Source organism: Lissotriton helveticus, chromosome 3_1, assembly GCF_964261635.1.
Source record: "Lissotriton helveticus chromosome 3_1, aLisHel1.1, whole genome shotgun sequence".
Classification (NCBI taxonomy): Eukaryota; Metazoa; Chordata; class Amphibia; order Caudata; family Salamandridae; genus Lissotriton; species Lissotriton helveticus.
In genome coordinates this window covers 317,993,606-318,011,622 of record NC_136061.1, presented here as the reverse complement: position 1 = coordinate 318,011,622, position 18,017 = coordinate 317,993,606, and the positions used below count along the sequence as shown (strand labels likewise).

The following is an 18,017-nucleotide window of genomic DNA, read 5'->3' as shown; positions in this document are numbered from 1 at the left end:
GAAAATGTCAGAATTGCCACATCATGCTTGGGAGAAAATTGCTATTGATTTATTTCTTTGATCCTCTTGAGAATGGACACCATCTTCTAGATATTGTTGACGAATACTCCAGTTTTCCATTGGGAGAAGGCCTTTCATCCACTGCACATGAAAACGTTATAGAAAAGTTAGATGGCATCTTTGCAACATGGGGTGTGCCAACAATATTAAAATCTAACAACGGCCTACCTTTTAATAGTCGATAATTCAAAGACTTTCTAAATCACCTCAATATAAAGCATCTAGATAGCACTTCTCTTAGGTCGCAGGCCAATGATCTGATAGAACGGTTCATGACTACTCTGAAGAAAGCTGGTCAGCGTTTTTGCCAGGAGAAGCTCGACCTCAAAGTCATTTTGAACACTACTCTTCTAGTTTCCCGTTCAACCCCTCACTCAACAACAGGGGAAAGCCCTGCAACTCTTATGTTTGGATGACCATATTGCCCCAATGGACCATCCTCAGATCCAAGAATGAGTAAGATATTCATCCTACGGACTTTGGTCGCAAACAGAAGATGAAAATATATGCTGACAGATGATGTCATGTAAAAGATGTCACCTTTACAAGAGGAGATCGAGTGTTTCTCAGACAACACGGAAGAAAGAAAGTCTGATATTCTTTTTGAGGCATACCCTTTACCATCACTAACACCAAAGGACACATGGTGACAGCCCAGAGCCCTGGGAAGTCCCTTACAAAAGATTCTTCTCACTTTCGACATGTAGTCCATCACTCACCAAACATCAATGCCAGTGTAGAGACTGGGTCCTGACAGATGGTTGATGACTGTGTCTGCTGATAATTCCACCTCACCTATGAAGATCACTGACACTTCAACTGCCAGATTCCGGTTTCCAGTGATATGATCAGGACGTGTGATTCAGGCACCAAAACACTTAATTGAAGAACTCTAGCCCCTTGCGTGCTTCTGTTGGCCAACGGCCGTCACACGCAATACCTTCGTAGTGCTGCGCACATCCGTTGGCCAACGCGGCCCGCACACTCAGCTAAACCGCCGCACCGCAGCGGAATTGCCGCTGCGGTTAAGCGGGTAATTGCCAGTATTTCTATGAGTATCTGTGTAGATATTCATGTATTTATTTTGTGTATTTATTCATTTACTTATTTAACTATTTTTAAAAGTTATAACTTTTAATTTAACAAAGCGAGAGTTGTGGTGTCTTGTAAATAAAAGAACGCTGGAACTCATTACATTCCCACTGCACATTGTAGGCCTGTGACGTAATCGTTGGGGAGATGAGTTGAAGGTGGGCTTAGAATGTTGAGTTCTGACTTACACACAGCGGAAAAAGACGTATACAAACTACTCTACTGTGTTGTGCAGTTATTAGCGAGTACCTGGGCTGGCAGAACACTACAACTTGCATTAGAAAGTTGTGAGTGATTGTTAAACTGACCACTGTATGAAGAGGACAGATCCAAAATCACTCTAAGAAAGTATTATTTAGGAATTTTCAAGTTTGAAATGACTGAAGCTGGTTCTAGGCCCGTGCTAAAAAAGAGAATGGGGTTGATTTTTTCTTACAATTTACAAATAAGTGCGGCTTGAAGAAGCCACAATGAAGGCAAGCAAAGGTGCCAAGAAATAATTTTTAAAAGGGAAGTAGAAATCTATGACTAGCTGATTTCTAAAATAATTGAAAAGCTTTCCAACCCCTTCTCTTTCCGACTTGTGAAACTGCAGCTTCATGAAACAATGTCAATGGTTTTGCAGCTGACTTGTGAGGAACACCTGCAATTGACGGAACTGAGGCTTCAGGTAAGAATTTCAGTGCTTTTGCAATGTACTATCAAATCAAACATATTTTTAGAGATGTTAGGCTCAACAAAAGAATGAGCACAGAGTCACTGTCTAACATTGAAATGGATTGTGTCAGATGCAAGGAGACAGCAAGGTCAGAAGTAAATGCCTACATACAGTAGGAGTTCTAGAAAGATTTCCTTATGTAATGAGAAAAGTAGGGTAAAATCAAGACTATTCCATACCAGGAATGGAACAGCAGCTAAACTGGTGCACCCAACTATACATATTATACTTAGTGTGTGCACTTGTTAGCTACATGTTTCAATGCGAGTCAATTAGTGGTCAGTCTATCGGAGGTTAATGTGACATTACATTCTACTGGGCATCTACATAGACCCATTTCTTCAAATATCTTAGTTTTAAGGGAAGATTGATCTATTCGGAGGGCAAGTGCTCTATCTACCACCATCCACATTATGTTAAGATATACTGTGCAGAAAACATCTCAACAAGATTCAGAGAATGCACCATGATTCTTGAGTTTTCTACCTTTTGCACAAATGCTAGTTCTGAAATCTAATTTGTTCTATGTGCACTTCATAAAGTAGCGTTGGTGGATGTGGCAACATAATATGGACACACTCTTATAGCATTGGGTGAAGTACCCAAGCCTGTAACTGTAATGGGTTTCTATCACTATATCAATTTTTTTACCATCCTGTAATATCTCCAGAATATTACTTACCACTATATCTTCATGGTAAGTGGCTGTAGCGAAGCTAGATTTATTATTCCTAACTCCACATCTATTGACAATATATACCTAAATCGATATACTGTTCTTGACTCCACATCTACGTATCTTGACAATAAATATTACGATTGCAAGGTGACATGGAGTAAGAAAAGTAAATCTACACGTCCCTTTATATTCTTACCATACTCAGTATACCTTAACATTGCAGGTCGCAAAACAAATTTCTCAATATTCTGACATACAACCACTCTAGTATTATGAGAATGATAATGCTGTAAATGTATGAGTCGTAAAGTTTCCGACAGGCAACTATTGATCATCAAAGAAAATCAGTAACAAAGAATAGAGAGATGTTAAATAATGTTGATAGCTGTAGAACTGGTATTACACTTAAACTAGTAGAAAATAACAAAACATAAAATAATGACAATTGTGTACACCTCACCCTTGCAGTGACATTTGTGCTTTGTCTAAAATCACTTAGTAGTTGGTCGTAAACTGTTAGATAGGTAACCATTGCCCACATGCAGTGAGAGCCAGAAAACTCTGAATTTAAAACACAGTCCTAAAGAATTCCTGCATGCAACATAAAACTGCAATCTGAATGGAAACAGAGAATTTTCTCTAAATGCACTGATTAGATAGGTTGTGCTGAGTTTTTGTCCCCAGGACTACAATTGTAGGAAAAAAGAACAGTGTGTGATCACAGAATTACATTTACCTGCGATATAAGAGTATCACATGCTGATGCAAGGCCTGTTCCGACAGAAATGCCTGTGATGTTTATAACCTGAAAAAAAAACCACACATTAACAAAAAAGTAAGAGCAAAACATCACGTCTCTTACTTTTAAGTGCATCAAGAATGTGAACATTGCAACAACATTTTTTTTTCTAAGTGGGTCTTTATTGATTGTACAGTGTATTTACAGAGGAAAAGTCAGCACACAGGCACAAGACATGTAAAATAAACACCATTAACATACAATGAAAAAAACACAGCTTAAGGATAATTAATAGTTTGAAACACCAACTGGTATTTGGCTACTTATAATAATTTGAAGGTGGTGGATAAATTGTAAATGAAAGTTATAACTATAACTTTCGAATTTTTAAAGTTTGTGTAGTTTAAACTTGGTTTACATAGAGAAAAAAGGTTTATCTAACTATACGAATTCTTTCTATGCAAACCCAACTTAAAATATACATACATTAAAAATTGTAGTTATACCTTCAATTTATAATTTACAAAAGACCTTCAAATTACTATAAGTAACGCACATTCGAACACAGTCTTGTCACAATACAGTGCATGGTAAAGTGGGGAGTTATAGTTAGTGTTTCTGGTTAGCAAGCTAAAAAGAGTGTGTAACAAAGACGCTACATATAATAATTTTAAGGTGGTGGATACATTGTATATGAAAGTTAGAACTATAACTTTCAAGTTTTTAAAGTTAATGTAGTTTAGACTTGGTTTGTTAGGTAAAATGCCCAGCGCCTTGACACCTTCGGGTATAGTGTGCTTTACAAATACTATCCAGTCTTATCCTATCCCAAAATAAGTTGTCCTAACTATAACTAAGATTTAACCTTTGTTTTTTTCATTGCATTTCAATGTTTTTTAATTTTTTTTTAATAAAAAGTCCAGTGTCGCAAGTGGAGAGTTGTTATGTGGAGTGCTGTACAGTACAGTAGAGGAGAGTGTTGTAACGTCTGTTGTCATAGACAGGAGTATTGCAGATCAGAATCGAGTAGAATGTAGTAGCACATCGTACAGTGTAGTAAAGTGTTATATAGTGTAGTAGCATTGTGTCTCATATAGTGGAGTCAAGTATCATAGACTGAAGCAGCGAGTTGTACAGTGGAAAGGCGTGTCGAACAGTAAAGTAGGGTGATCTAGACTTACGTAGCATGGAGTAGAGTGTTAGAGTGGAGTATGGTGAGATATAGTGTCACTCTATGCCGGCGTCATCCAGAAACTCCTCAGGAAACTACAGAACATTTAAAACACTGCAGCCAGACTGGTAGTAAACATCCCCCACTGCAGCCATATCACCGAACACATTCGAGAACTACACTGGCTGCCAGTCAACAAAAAAATCCCCTTCAAGCTCCTCACACATGCCTACGAAGCCCTTAATGAAACAGGACCAGCACATCTGAACCACGTACCCACCATACACCTTTGCTCCACCCAACTGGCCTTGGCCACCATCCCACAGATCCACAAGACCAGAGCGGGAGAAAGATCTTTCTCCTACCTCTTCACCTAGACCTGAAAAACCCTGCCTCTCCACCTCAGGCAATCCCTGTCCCTAACCCAATTCAGGAAGGATCTCAAGACCTGGTTCTTTGACTGACCCCTGCGCCCAAACGGATCAGCAGTCCTCCTTCACCACTCAGCACCTTGAGACCCTTACATGTGAGTAGCCACACTATATAAACCCCTGACTGATTGATAGAGTGGAGTATCATCAAGTGGAGTGTCATAGAGTACAGTGGAGGAGAGTGTTGTGTATATAGTGGAATGGCGTATTGTAGAGAGAAGTTGAGTGGCATGTCGTTAGGTGTCATACAGTGTAGTACAGTGACCTAGAGTGGATGGGCATAGTGTCGAGTAGACTATCATAGAGTGGCACAGAGTGTAGTACAGTGTTGTGGAGTAGAGTTGCATAAAGTGGAGTAGAGTGGCGGACAGTGGAGCGGCATAGAGCGGAGTAAGGTACAGTGGCGTAGAGCGGGATAAAGTGTAGTAGAGTTATGTTATGTGAATTTGGAAAGCATGGCTAATCATGCATAAGGGTGTCAAGGCGCTGAGTAGGGCAGACATGAAGGAGAAGGAGGAGGAGATAATAACAGTTTCATCTGGAAGAGCCATGTCTTGAAGTTCCTTCAAACGTCATATGGGAGGGGGAGGTTCTGAGGTGTTGTGGGAGGTCGTACCAGGTCTTGGCTGTGTCATCGGTGTGATTTGTTTTGCATTTTAATCAAACCAAACACAACACAGTGGGGTATCGCAGGTGCTTGAGTAACAATAGTGCACATTACAATAGAGTGACCGGAGATATAGGATCTGACAGATCAAAGGTAATAAACAGAAGCTGCAGTAGGGCCGCAGATAACAGAACCCATATATGGTGGCAGTGTCTGAAATAAACTTGCTATCCGAGCAATCCAGTGCCACAATTACCCATTTTCACAGCTCTAATCAGAGGATCCCAAAGCTAGTCACATTATCACACTTCAAACAAATCAAGAAGGCTCTCCCGGGGCAGGGACCACTCCCCGAATCTCAGCACCCAGGAAGGGTGTCCCCGAGAAGGGTTCATCCTCCATGAATCATCCGCTAGGAGCCAAGACTGACCGTGAATCTATCTGTCACCTTTTGAGCCACACTACGATAATGTAGGCTCAACAAACACAGTAGGGGAGTAGGTTCAAAGCTCCGATCCATAGCCCAGCAAATGTCTCCAGGAAAGGACACACTCAACCCGCATAAATCACCCATTATATTGATCTCTGCCTCTGTCCACTGGTGGAGCCCAGACCGACCCCATAACAGCCCCCATCGCCGAGCAGCCAGCAACGACAGCTCACATGTATATGGTAATTTAATGGTCCTCATCTGTAGTGCCTTAGCCCAGTCAAAGCACACTGTTCAAGTCAATATTCTTATTTCGAACCAGGGAAGCAGGTGTGGGCTACATCAAAACGCTTGTCAGCATATCTTTGGAGGGCAGGCCTCCCTCTCGATGGCCTACTTCGTCCCATAATGTAGATATCCAGTGAACCATCCGCTGCAGCTGTGCCATTTAATAATAAAGTTCAAAATGAGATGCAGCCAGGTAACCATCAGCGACCAGCAAGAGCAGTTTCTGCCGTGTCACATAATTGCACAAGGTACCCGAATATAGTGTCAGTAAAATACCATCCAACTCCTGGAAGATCTTCCACAGGTTCGCTACTGGGAGAGCAGCAAACAGATAGAGGCGGTGTGGTAGCACCACCATTTTAGAGACAGCCACCTGGCCACACCCCAATAATGGCAGGGTGGTCCAGAAATCAACAGAGCGCCTGAGGGCGGTAATTGCACTGCGGAAGTTGCCCTCGTAAAGCATATCCTCAGTGCGGTAGATGGTCACCCTCAAATAGCAAATAGAGCTTGTTTCTCACCGCAGGGGTCGTAGAAGCCTGGATAAACCTGCACCCCAGTCGATCACCCTGGAGAGCGTAAATACAAAATTTCCGCCAGTTCACCTCCAGACTGGTGTAGCGCCTGAAATCCGTCAAAGCAGCCATGGCTCCCCCAAGAACAGTGTCCTACATTCTTATATCCAGGAGCATGTCATCGGCGTAGGGGCCCTAAAGGCAATCAAATGAATTATGCAAATCCCGGTAGTGGCACCCCAGGTCAGACCATCCGGGCAAACGGCTCCATCACCAGGGCACATAACATAGGAGACAAAGGGCATCCCTGTCTGGTGCCCCACTCCACAGCACGTGCCTCAGATATCACTGAGCCAGTGTGAATCCCGGCCAACGGGCTAGTGTATACAATTTTTGTGTGTTTGACGAAGGCCAACCCAACGCCCATGCCAAGCAATAAGAACTCCCAGTGGAGCGAGTCAAATGCCTTCCTAATATCCACAGAAATGAGTACAGCATCTGGCGGGAGCTGGTCTCACTGGTGCAAAGCAAAAAGTAGCTGACCAATGTTGAGCATGGTACTACAGGAAGGAAGGAAACCGATTTGGTCAGGGTGGACTAGGGAGCACATTTGGGGGAGTAATCAGTTCGCCAGAATTTGGGGGAGTTATCGGTTCGCCAGAATTTTGCTCATGATCTTATAGTTGATGTTGAGCATCGAAAGGGGGTGATAGAAATCAAGAAGAAGGGGATCTTTATCCTTCTTAGGCAGTGACACAATGGTGGCCTCACGCAATGAGGGGGTGAGTACTTGAGGTCCGCGGCACACATAATATAGAATTCTAAGGGCAGGCCATCTAATTCAATGACTTTCCTCCTCACCATCTCCTTATTTGTGCCCGCACCTCCCGCTCATTGATATCTTCACCCAGTTGAGCCGCTACTGCGAGGTCAGGGGACATCGGAGAAGATTCAGTAATATAATTCAAAATATTTACCTCGCTACACCCCGCCGTCGTGGAGTATAGGTTTCCATAATAATGGAGGAACGCTGCATTAATCAACTCTTCATTAAAGACATCTCAGCCAGAAGTATCTTGCACCTGTTGCGGAATTGCGCAGAGAGGAGGAGTGGGGCCACCGGAAAGACCCTGTAGCACAAGACTGGGACCGCATGCTATTGGAACTAGAGGAGGAGAATCTGGAATTGCCCCGGGATGAGGGTGCTTGAACACACACCAGCTATGGGGAGTGGCGATATGCAAGACTGACTAGCCTAGACAACCCGGTGACCATGCCTATGATCTGAAACGCCCATTCGTACAGCCACATAACTGGTAGATGAGTGTTCTAGTTAATGTGTGTGGGACTGACCAGAAGACGGGGACAGGGTGGGGGGAGGTGGGAGGGAACGGGCAACGGTTGGGCGATACAGTACTCTATTGACCTGCAACAAGTAATACTTTGTTTTGATAATTCGATTTTTACGCACTGTACTGCTAGGATTAATGTATGCAACACTGCGCCGATGTTATGTTTCAGAAAATGGAAAAGACTGACAGTATGTTAAAAATGTTATGCACAATGTGATATCTGAACCAATCATGAATAAAGAGTTTTAAAAAAAAAAAGTATCTTGCACCTGTAAAATAGTATGCCCCGACCCTCATTTTGCCAGACTTGTCTCTCTCAGTGTGGGACCTGGTCACATAGGCCCTATAATCAAATTGCCACAAATGTTCGACCAGGGAGAACAGTTTCTCTCTTTCATCCAGTATGTGTTCCCTACCCTTCGGGGTCCTCTCAAGCTCCAATGGAAGACTATCAAGCACCGCTTCCTGCAGCCCGATGTCGGAGTGCAACTGTCCACAGACTCAAATTTTGTTAGAGATGCAATATTGCCAAATTACCACCTTCATAGCCTCCTATTCCATCCCCACTGACAATGCTGAGCCTGTGTTATCCAGCCAATAGTTAGCAATATGTTCACCCGGAATGCCTGATCATCCAGCATCGTGGGGTCCATGTTCCACGTGGCAACATTCAGCCTATATGAGGACCATCGAAAGGAGCACGTTATGGGGAAGTGATCAAAATAGGTTCTGGCCAGGTACTCAACGTCGGGCACCTTACCATACGTCACCTTGCAGTAATAAATTCTATCAAGCTATACCTCCAGGTCGTGTAAGCCAGATTGATAAGAATGTACTTGGGTCTCTGGGTTGTATGTCCTCCAGCAATCTATAAGGTTCCACTGTGAATCACAGGCGCAAGTAGCTTCTGCCAACCTAAATGTTGGCAATGTATACAAGGGTGGGTTTGATCCATCGAAACCCAGGTCCGCCATACAATTGAAGTCACCTCTCACTATTCTCAAATAGGAAATTATCAATGAAAGGAAAGGGGTCAAGCCACGTAGAAAGTCAAATTGGTCCATATTCCGCACATAAACATTCAGCAGGGCAATAACATTACTACCATCCAACTGACCCACCACCAACACATATAGACCCTCTGGTTAAATAACTGCTCTATGTAAATGAAAGGGCACCCCTGGCCTGACCCAAATGAGGGTGCCCCATACAAATGGGGAGTAAGTAGTGTTGTATAACTGTCACCTCCATCACCTATGAAGAGCTTGGCTCTCAGGATCTGTAAGGTGGGTTTCCTGCAAAAACGCAATTTATACCCCTATAGGCTTCAAGTAAGCCAACACGTTAAATGATTTTGGAGAGCCCAGCACGTTCCATGTGAGCAGTTTAATCTAGACTGCTATTCAATCCACTCCAGGTAAAGACACACTATCACCTTCCCCTCAGCCCCCACCAATCGATCTGGTCCATCTGCACCAGTTTTGCAAAAGAGCTTCTGTGGCCATTCGCACCCCAGTGAAAGAAGACAATACAAAAGAACAATAAGCAAAACCAAACATCAATCCCCAACAGCCTCCTTAGACTGTGACAAAAAAAAATCCTTTCCATAAAACAAACACCCCAGGGTCCACCAAGGAGCCAGCTAAAGCTCAATATGGGACCAACTGGTTCCATAACGGAAAGGTAAAATTGGGGGAATAGAGCAGCCAGCCAAAGAAGAGGAAGGAAGAAAATAAAAGCAATCCAATTCAATGTGAAATCTTGCACGAGATCCCCTCCCGCCACTCAGCACATCGGACGGTTTCGCTAACAATGCGAAGTTGCCGTCTTGTGCTGCGCCCTATTCTGCCCACATGCTTGCACTGCTGTCTTCCGGTGCTCCCATGCCACCCGATGGCCCCACCACGTCCACAGAATTCACAGAGGTGTGACTGCGGGCAAGCAGAAGATGCGCAGTGGAGGCTAGTGGCCCGCCTGTTGCGGTCGGGGAGGAGCATGGCAGCAAGCTCCACCCCCACCTACCTCAGTCTTAGCTGCGAGGAATGAGATGGTGCGTCCTCCGCTTCTGGTCTTTTTGATGCAAAGGTGGTGTGCTCTTGCCTGGGATCCAGATTTTTTAAATTTTTTATTAAAGTTTTTATTATAAGCATACAAATGACAGCAGTATCATAATAACAGTTGAATACAAAAAGAACTTCCCAGATTACAGTAATAGAGTAGGAGTAGCATATACAGACCACACACTTATAATGTAGATATATTGTGATACCTTACACAATTACAGTACATGATAATATATACCGCTATACTGTTCAAATGGATAGCAAATCCGGGTTGGATCTCAGATATTCGGACAGTGGCATGCAGTATTCTTTTGGTCTGGCACCCATTGGGAGCTCTTCTTCATATGTTTTTAGGGTGTCTTTACAATACACAAGATCAGTTACCCATTGTTTTCTGCTATGTGACCGTCTACATCCACAACACAGAGATACACACCTCTTTGCAATCAATATTGCTATAACACAAAGTTTGCGTTTGCCAGCTTTTAACTTTCCCACTATGCCCAGCAGGCACACCGTCGCTGTGCATTCAATCGGTGTTTCCAATATTTGACCTAGTGTCATCGTAACGTCTTCTCAATATTGGGAGATTATTGTGCATCTCCATGCCATGTGTATGAAGTTGACATTATCTTCCCCCACAGCGGACCTGTTTAGCATCCTTCCTCAGTCCACAATTAAACAATTTGAGTGGGGTGTGGTATGTTTGATGCATATACTTGTAGTGGATAAGCCGCAGGTTGCCATTTTGTGTAAGTAGGGTTGTGAGTGAGCAGGTATTTTGCCAGTCTTCCTCCTGTAGTGGCGTCTCCAAGTGGAAGTTCCACCGATCTCTAGCTGTCTTTGTTGGTATTTCCTGCAATATCCTCTTGTAACAGTTTGGAAAGTTTAGATATTATGTGTGCATTTTTAGGGTTGGTGATGATCATTTGTAGTGATGCCAACGTCGGTGGCTCAGCAGGGAATGTGTTGCATAGATCCTTCATAGCTCCCCGAAGTCTGTGTTAGGTGAATCTAAAGAAGAGTGTTTGATTATTTATGTAACTGAGATCCGCCTCATCAATCAATTTACCTTCTAGATCCCCCATAGTAGCTATTCCCACCTGTTGTGGTATGGACATGCCATTGCCCATGTGTGTTACTGTCAATGCAGGATGATGTTGGAGTGGCAATGCTGGTGCATATAGAGGTAGTTTCTGCGTCAGTTTACCCATACGCTGCCATGCCGAGTTCGTAGTTTTTATGATGTTTATTTCTTTTCTGCTAATATGGGGGCATGGGTGTGGCAAAACACAACGTAATGGAATCGGATTGGCATCTCCATCCTCCACAGCCGTGTGTGGTAGAAAACGTATCGGACAGAACAAATAATGTGTGTATTGTGCTTGAGCACATAAGTAGTACAGTAACAAATCCGGAACAGCAAACCCGCCCTTGTGGTATCAATCAATCAGTCAATCAGTGGTTAATAGAGCGTGTTACTCACCCATGAGGGTCTCAAGGCGCTGGGGGGGATGCCAGCTCCGGGACAGTCGGTATGGCTATGTCAAAGTGTGTAGTTCTATTTGTGCTACTTTCCCGGCCCATATAAGATGAGTTATACATGTGGTGAGTCTCTGAAATACTGTTGTAGGGCAAGTTATTGAGATGTTATTAAATAGTTATAATATTTTAGGTAGGATGACCATTTTCACAATGGCCATTCTATCCGCTAACGATAATGGGAGGTGAATCCATCTATCTATTTTCCCTTCTATTATGGATATTGCCGTACCATAATTTTCTCTAATTACCACCCCTGGTACTCTATGATACCAGATGCCTAAATATTTCAGAGGGTCTGGTTGCCATTCAAGCGGGAATTCCACTGGGGCCGGTTTAGAAATGTCAGTAAGGGGTATGATTGTGGATTTGCTCCAGTTGATGTGGAGTCCGTAGTATCTGCCAAATTTAATACACTTACGTAATAGTGGGGATAGGTGAATACGGGGCTCAGGTACATATAGCACCATATCGTCTGCATACATTGATATGCTTATTGAGCGTTGAGGGAATTGTAGGGCTGTAGCCGCGTGTTGTTGGCGTATCTTACATGCCAATGTTTCTAGCGCTATAGCAAATAGCAACGACAATAGGGGCATCCCTGTCATGTGCCGCACTGTATTTGGATAATGTCTGATACATGCATATTTACTTTTATTCTCGCCACTGGTTTGTTATATAACATTTTGACCCATATCATTAAGGCAGGGGGTAGGCCCATTTTCTGCAGGACCGTAAAGAGATACTCCCACTCCACCGAGTCAAAAGCCTTGGCGGTGTCGAGTAACACCGCTGCCGCCTCCAAGTCTGGGTTGAGTTGATGTGAAAGTGCAAAAGTGTGCGTATGTTATGTGATGTAGAGCGATGGGGAATAAATCCATATTGGTCAGGTAATACTATATTTTGCATTAGTGGCTGCAGTCTAGTAGCGAGTATTTTCGCTAAACTTTTTGTGCGATTGCTATAATATTGGTAACCACATGAGTGGTGCGAGGATTACATATTTTCTGGGCTAAGATACGACCCGGCCTACCCCCCGCCCCCATATGTTCTAGCCGTCTGACGATGTGATATGTACCGTATTTACTGTCTGCTAATTCCTGATATTCAGCTAAACGCTCTTTTATGTCCCCAAGTGTGGTAGTATTTTGTGTGTGTTAAAAGTCTGCTTCCAGCTGTCTCAGCACATCCTCAGATTTTTGCAATTGGGTGCGAATATCGTGGAGTATACCAGAGTTTGTACTGATGCAAATGCCACGTATAGTGGCTTTAAAATTCTCCCTCAACACGCCAGCATCCGTCATGGAAGTGGCATTGAGGCTGAAGTATTCTTCTATGGCATGGTGTATTGACGTATTGTAGAGAGGGTCCAGCAATGCTTTAGCATTGAAACGCCAAATGAAGGGTGAGGGGGGTATAATGGGGAAGGTCTAGAGTAATCATTATAGGATTATGGTCTGATAATGTCCTGGGGAGGTGCTGTATATCTCTTATCCATGTGCTGGCTATTTCCGTTGCCAACCAATAATCTATATGCACCCAGCTATTGTGGTACATGGACGGATATGTACCCTCCAGTTTGTGTGGGTGTCGTAATCTCCAGATATCCAACATTTTTAAATTGGGGTTCTTTTGTGGTACCTGATCTGTCCAGTTCCTCGTTTAGCGATAGATTGAGATCACCGCCACAAAGGAGTTCCACCTGTAGCAGCGCTTTTAATCTGCTCCAGATATTGCTGAAGAAAGCAGGGTCATCTATGTTAGGACCGTTTGTGTTCACCAAGCCTATAAAGGTCCCACACACATGACCAGTGATAATAATATACCTACCATGGTCATCCAGCAGTGTTTGGTCTATAATAAAATGTGTCCCTTTCTTTATAAGTAAAATAACACCTCTTGCACAAGTTGAATATGAAGATGTCAGTGTAATCTCGGCCCATCGATTGCCCAGCGAGCCTTTAGAACCGTTCGCCAGCTGGGTTTCTTGCAGCAATGCAATGTCAATATGATGTCTATCTAGATACGCTAGGACTTGTCTGATCTTCCGGGTATTATTGAGCCCACGGACATTCCACGTTAATACATGTAGTGCAGAGGCAGTTTTCCTATTTTCCATTGTGGGGTGTGTATCGAAGGATGTAGCGGTATGTCGTGTGTAAAGTCGAATCTGTAACTGCTAGAACTGCATCTGGGGAACTCAGTATACCCATGAACCCCCTTCCCACTTTAGCATCCCAATCATGCCAAAGACATAACCCCATAAACCAAACATTTAACATCCAACTTTGTGGGGGATCACCCGTTTGGTGGGCCGCTAAGTGCACACATTAACACCTGCATAGCAGATGTGGCTGGAATGTAAATAGGTTAGTTGGCCATACAAACATCAACATTTCAAAGGTTACCATTATGCCATTTTTTTTGTCGTATCAAATATCCTATATACATCTATCTTATTTAGCATCAGTTTGAAAACCCTTTGTGTGCCTGTAATCGTTCTTCCATATGAGTATAGTCGCCCATGTCTGTATCTAGGTGCAATCTCATATCAGGTCCACTAGCCTGGAGAGCTTCACCCGTAAGTGACCACAAGTATTAAACTCTAGCTGTTCTACACATGAAGATTGAGAAAATGAGGCAATGCCTACAGACGCATGTAAAGCAAACGTCATAGTTCGTAATTTGAATCTCCCCACATAGGCGAATCGATCAGGAAAGCCAAAGTTTCTATCAGTGATAGTGAGTTAGTTTTTACTTTAGCAAGCCATGTCACTGGATGTGTCCGTTGCCCAGATAGGGGTCGCCCATAGAAGGGTAAGGGAACAGTTGGCAGTGTCTTTGACAGCATCCAAGCCCCAGCTATTATGTTAAAGCCAAGTATGTCTGCAGGCTATTACTAGGCCATGTGTATCACATATGAGAGGTATAACATCAACTATTTGCATTTGCAATGTGGGGTGCCTTGTACCCGGTCAATCACTACCAGGGTGTGTATATATCGTCCAGGTGCCATGCACATATGCGATATGGACTTCCAAGCTTACAGAGCTTACCTCCCTTCCGATTTCATGTGAGATTGAATATCACCAGACATCAATCAGAGGTGCGATGAACTTTATGCAATCTTACCATGGCATGTATGTCCTGTTTAAAGTTCGCTATTGCTGCCTGTAGCTTGTGAATTGGAGGGAGAGCGGTCCTTGGATTTCCGTTTAATGGAGATGTGTTTTATGAAGTCTTAGACAGCTTTCAGTGTAGGCAATATTTTCGAACGTCCATCATGGGGGACTCGTAGTTTCGCGGGATATAGCACTGCGTGGGGTATTTCCAAGTCTCTAAGTTTCTTTTTGACTGCTGTAAATTCCCTGCATGCTGCTTGCACTGTTGGAGTAAAATCTGCGTAGAAGGAGACATCATAGTTACTATACGTAACAACTGTTGCTTTTAGCGGGCAAGGCGTAGTATTGTGTCCCTGTCCCTGTGGTTTAGTACCCAGGCAATGATTGGTAGAGGCGGTGGTGGCTCTAAGGATCGGTGCGCTCGTTCAGTAATGAATAATGGGGAGAAGTTTTCTGCACCAAAACAGTCTTTCATCATACTCTGCATGTACATTTCAAGGCGTTTAGTATTGGCGCTTTCCGCTATACCCATTATGCGCATGTTGTGATCTGGCTTCTAAATCTTCATTTTAGTTCTTGATGACTTCCAGAAGTTTTTCCATGGAGGCACATTTGGTTGCTGTGGTGCTTGATTCGTCCTCCACTGCTGAGATGTGCAATTCCGCTGCATCAAGGTGCTCGCATTGTTTGTCGAGTTACGCCACCATGTGATCCACACGCCAGTCAGACATTGCCTGTGTGTTTCTCGGCATGTGACGTGTATCAAATGGTATTTTAGGCTGCTGCTTGTCTGGCTTGCCTATGTTGCAGAGTACAGCGATATATCATGTTGTGAGAAGGGATGCGCGTGTGCTGCCTGCTGTTCCCCCAATCCGGTGTTCCCGCTTGCACTATATCAATGAGCCTGAAGCTTTCATATGTTCTACACCTCTAGTGTGGCGCCGCCATTTGGTAATTGTTCCCAGCGTTGAGTAAAGGCGGGTGCTCTGCCGTTATTCCTCTGTGAACTCAGCGGGGGGCACAGTAGTACAATGACTGAACCGTTCCTCACTCCATGCACTGAAGCAGATATCTGGGGTTGTGCGGGACCAAGCGTGTGGTGGTGCAGAAAAGGATCAGTAACAGGTGCACTGACAGATATCATCTAGTTTTGGCGCCAGTGGTAGTAAGCGCTGCAGTATCACCGTTATGCCACGCATGGGCCACGCAAATACTCCGATATTTGTAGTATGACGTTGCAGCTCTGGACCATCCAGTGTGCACTTCGCAGTGAGGATATTTATGTCGATGATGAGTCACTTCTATTTATGTGCAATGCTACAAGGATGCAGGGGACACAGCTGCGCAACATTAATAAATGTCACAATGGAGATTTTCACATTCGCAGGTCTGCCATTTTCTATCGCCCGTGTGCGCGGAATAATGCCCCGATGAAGCAGACGTGCAGATCTAGGGGCTTTCCCCAACAAACGCCTGTACCGCCACGCTCTAGACTTCACAAGTGCACTCACCCCTGTCCAAGCCGTGATGGAGTCTCTGGTCTGTAATCTACGGCGCCGGTGCGCGATTAAGGGAGAGGGGAGGCCGCCATTTTGATTTGCATAGCAGACTCCATGTCCAACAGCCACAAAGTTGGTTTTAGAGCGATTTCAGGATCGGGCAGCACAGCTCACAGCATATTTCGATTCCGTTAGCATTCCGATCAGGCCCGGCTCTAGGATTTTTTATTTGGGTGGGCCAAGGGTGCATTTGGGTGGGCCGCTGGGGCTCGATTTGTCGCATATATTTCTGGGCATACCTGCTTCAGGGCCCTCCTTTATCTCTTCTAAGTCTTGCAAGGCCCAGTAAAACGCACTCTTTTCCAAGTCTTTTTCTAAATATTATCACTCTCAAAAAGTGTCTTTTCCATGTAATGTTCCTTTGATGGGAAGAGGAGGTTTCTGAGGTGGGAGTATCAGGCAAGTGACACTTCTCGGGCTCCCTCTGTGCAGCCTTCAGGGAGAATTCTTCATTACTACCTCCACTTAACCCCGGACTCTGCAACGCTCTCCCTTCCAGGCTTGAATATCCACCACCCTTCTCCAGTGCACCTCATCGCACAGCTGACCTTGGGCCCCAGCCCCAAATCAGGCACCAGTGGGCTCCACTTTCATTATGCCCGGTATAAACATTAGAAAAATCACCTTCAAACTTAATATAGCAGTAAATATAATTAGCACGCACTTTAAAGTATATTCCACAGTAGCCCTTGTGACCCGACTGCAAAGTAAATAAACAAAAACCGAAAGGCCATGACAGGGCCGGCTTTAGCGCTGATGCGAAAGTCTTTTTTGGCGCCGCACCATTAACCTCTTTCTCCGTAAATACCTTTACTACCACCTTCCAACAGTGCCCCTCATCCCTCCATTACCTCCCCTATTGACCTCCTCCTCGGATTTTCTCACTGCCTCATACCACAAGTGCCCCTCATATCCCCATAGCCCCTCCCCCTCATGACCTCCTCCTTGGAGACCAGTACCCCTTATCTCTATGTAGCCCTTCCCACTCAAGACCTCCTCGTCTAACTCCCTCACTACCACCCTACACTAGTGCCCCACACACACATTATACAGAGACAATGAATCATACAAGTATGTAAATCCGTCTACAGGGAATGTCACATAAGCCAATGAGGATTACAAGGTGTATGAATCACATGTCATCCATACTGGTGGGCAGTATATTTTAAAAGGGTTTGGTATAGGAAAACACAACCTTAGGATTTAAAGACTATTCCATGGGGGTCAGCTTTACAGATAAAAATGGACATCTGCCCAAACATACTCATTTTAGCAACACTAGAATAAGGAAAGACTGAGGAAGTTCTAACTATATCACAAAACAAAAAAGCGAAGTTCTAACTATACCATTCATGTTTGTATGCGGCTCTTCGGTGACAGTTCATAGGTCACTGTCCTATGTTAGGATTGTACCTTCTGAACTGCAAGTAACACAAGGATGTCTGTGACAAAGGCAGTAACCCACTGAGCTTCCACATAAAATACAGTTCATCTGCATTTAAAAACTACTAACAGACAAATGATTGCTCTCCAGCAGGATCATTAATCACCAGCGTTATCTGGGCATTTTGTATTGTCTTATTGTTGTCCTGCATTGGCCACAATATTGATAAAAATTGTTTAAATGAAGCACACACGAAGTATGTGTC

General features: G+C 44.0%; 1 protein-coding gene across 1 annotated transcript in view; it reads right to left on the bottom strand.

The window, feature by feature from the left end:
* SLC47A1 (solute carrier family 47 member 1) overlaps positions 1-18,017 on the bottom strand; it is a 945,948-nt gene that overhangs the window by 411,642 nt on the left and 516,289 nt on the right. Inside the window, exon 3 of the mRNA XM_078683588.1 lies at positions 3,286-3,354. Within this exon, the coding sequence (XP_078539714.1) occupies positions 3,286-3,354 (69 nt within the window). The remainder of the gene's footprint in view (positions 1-3,285; positions 3,355-18,017) is intronic.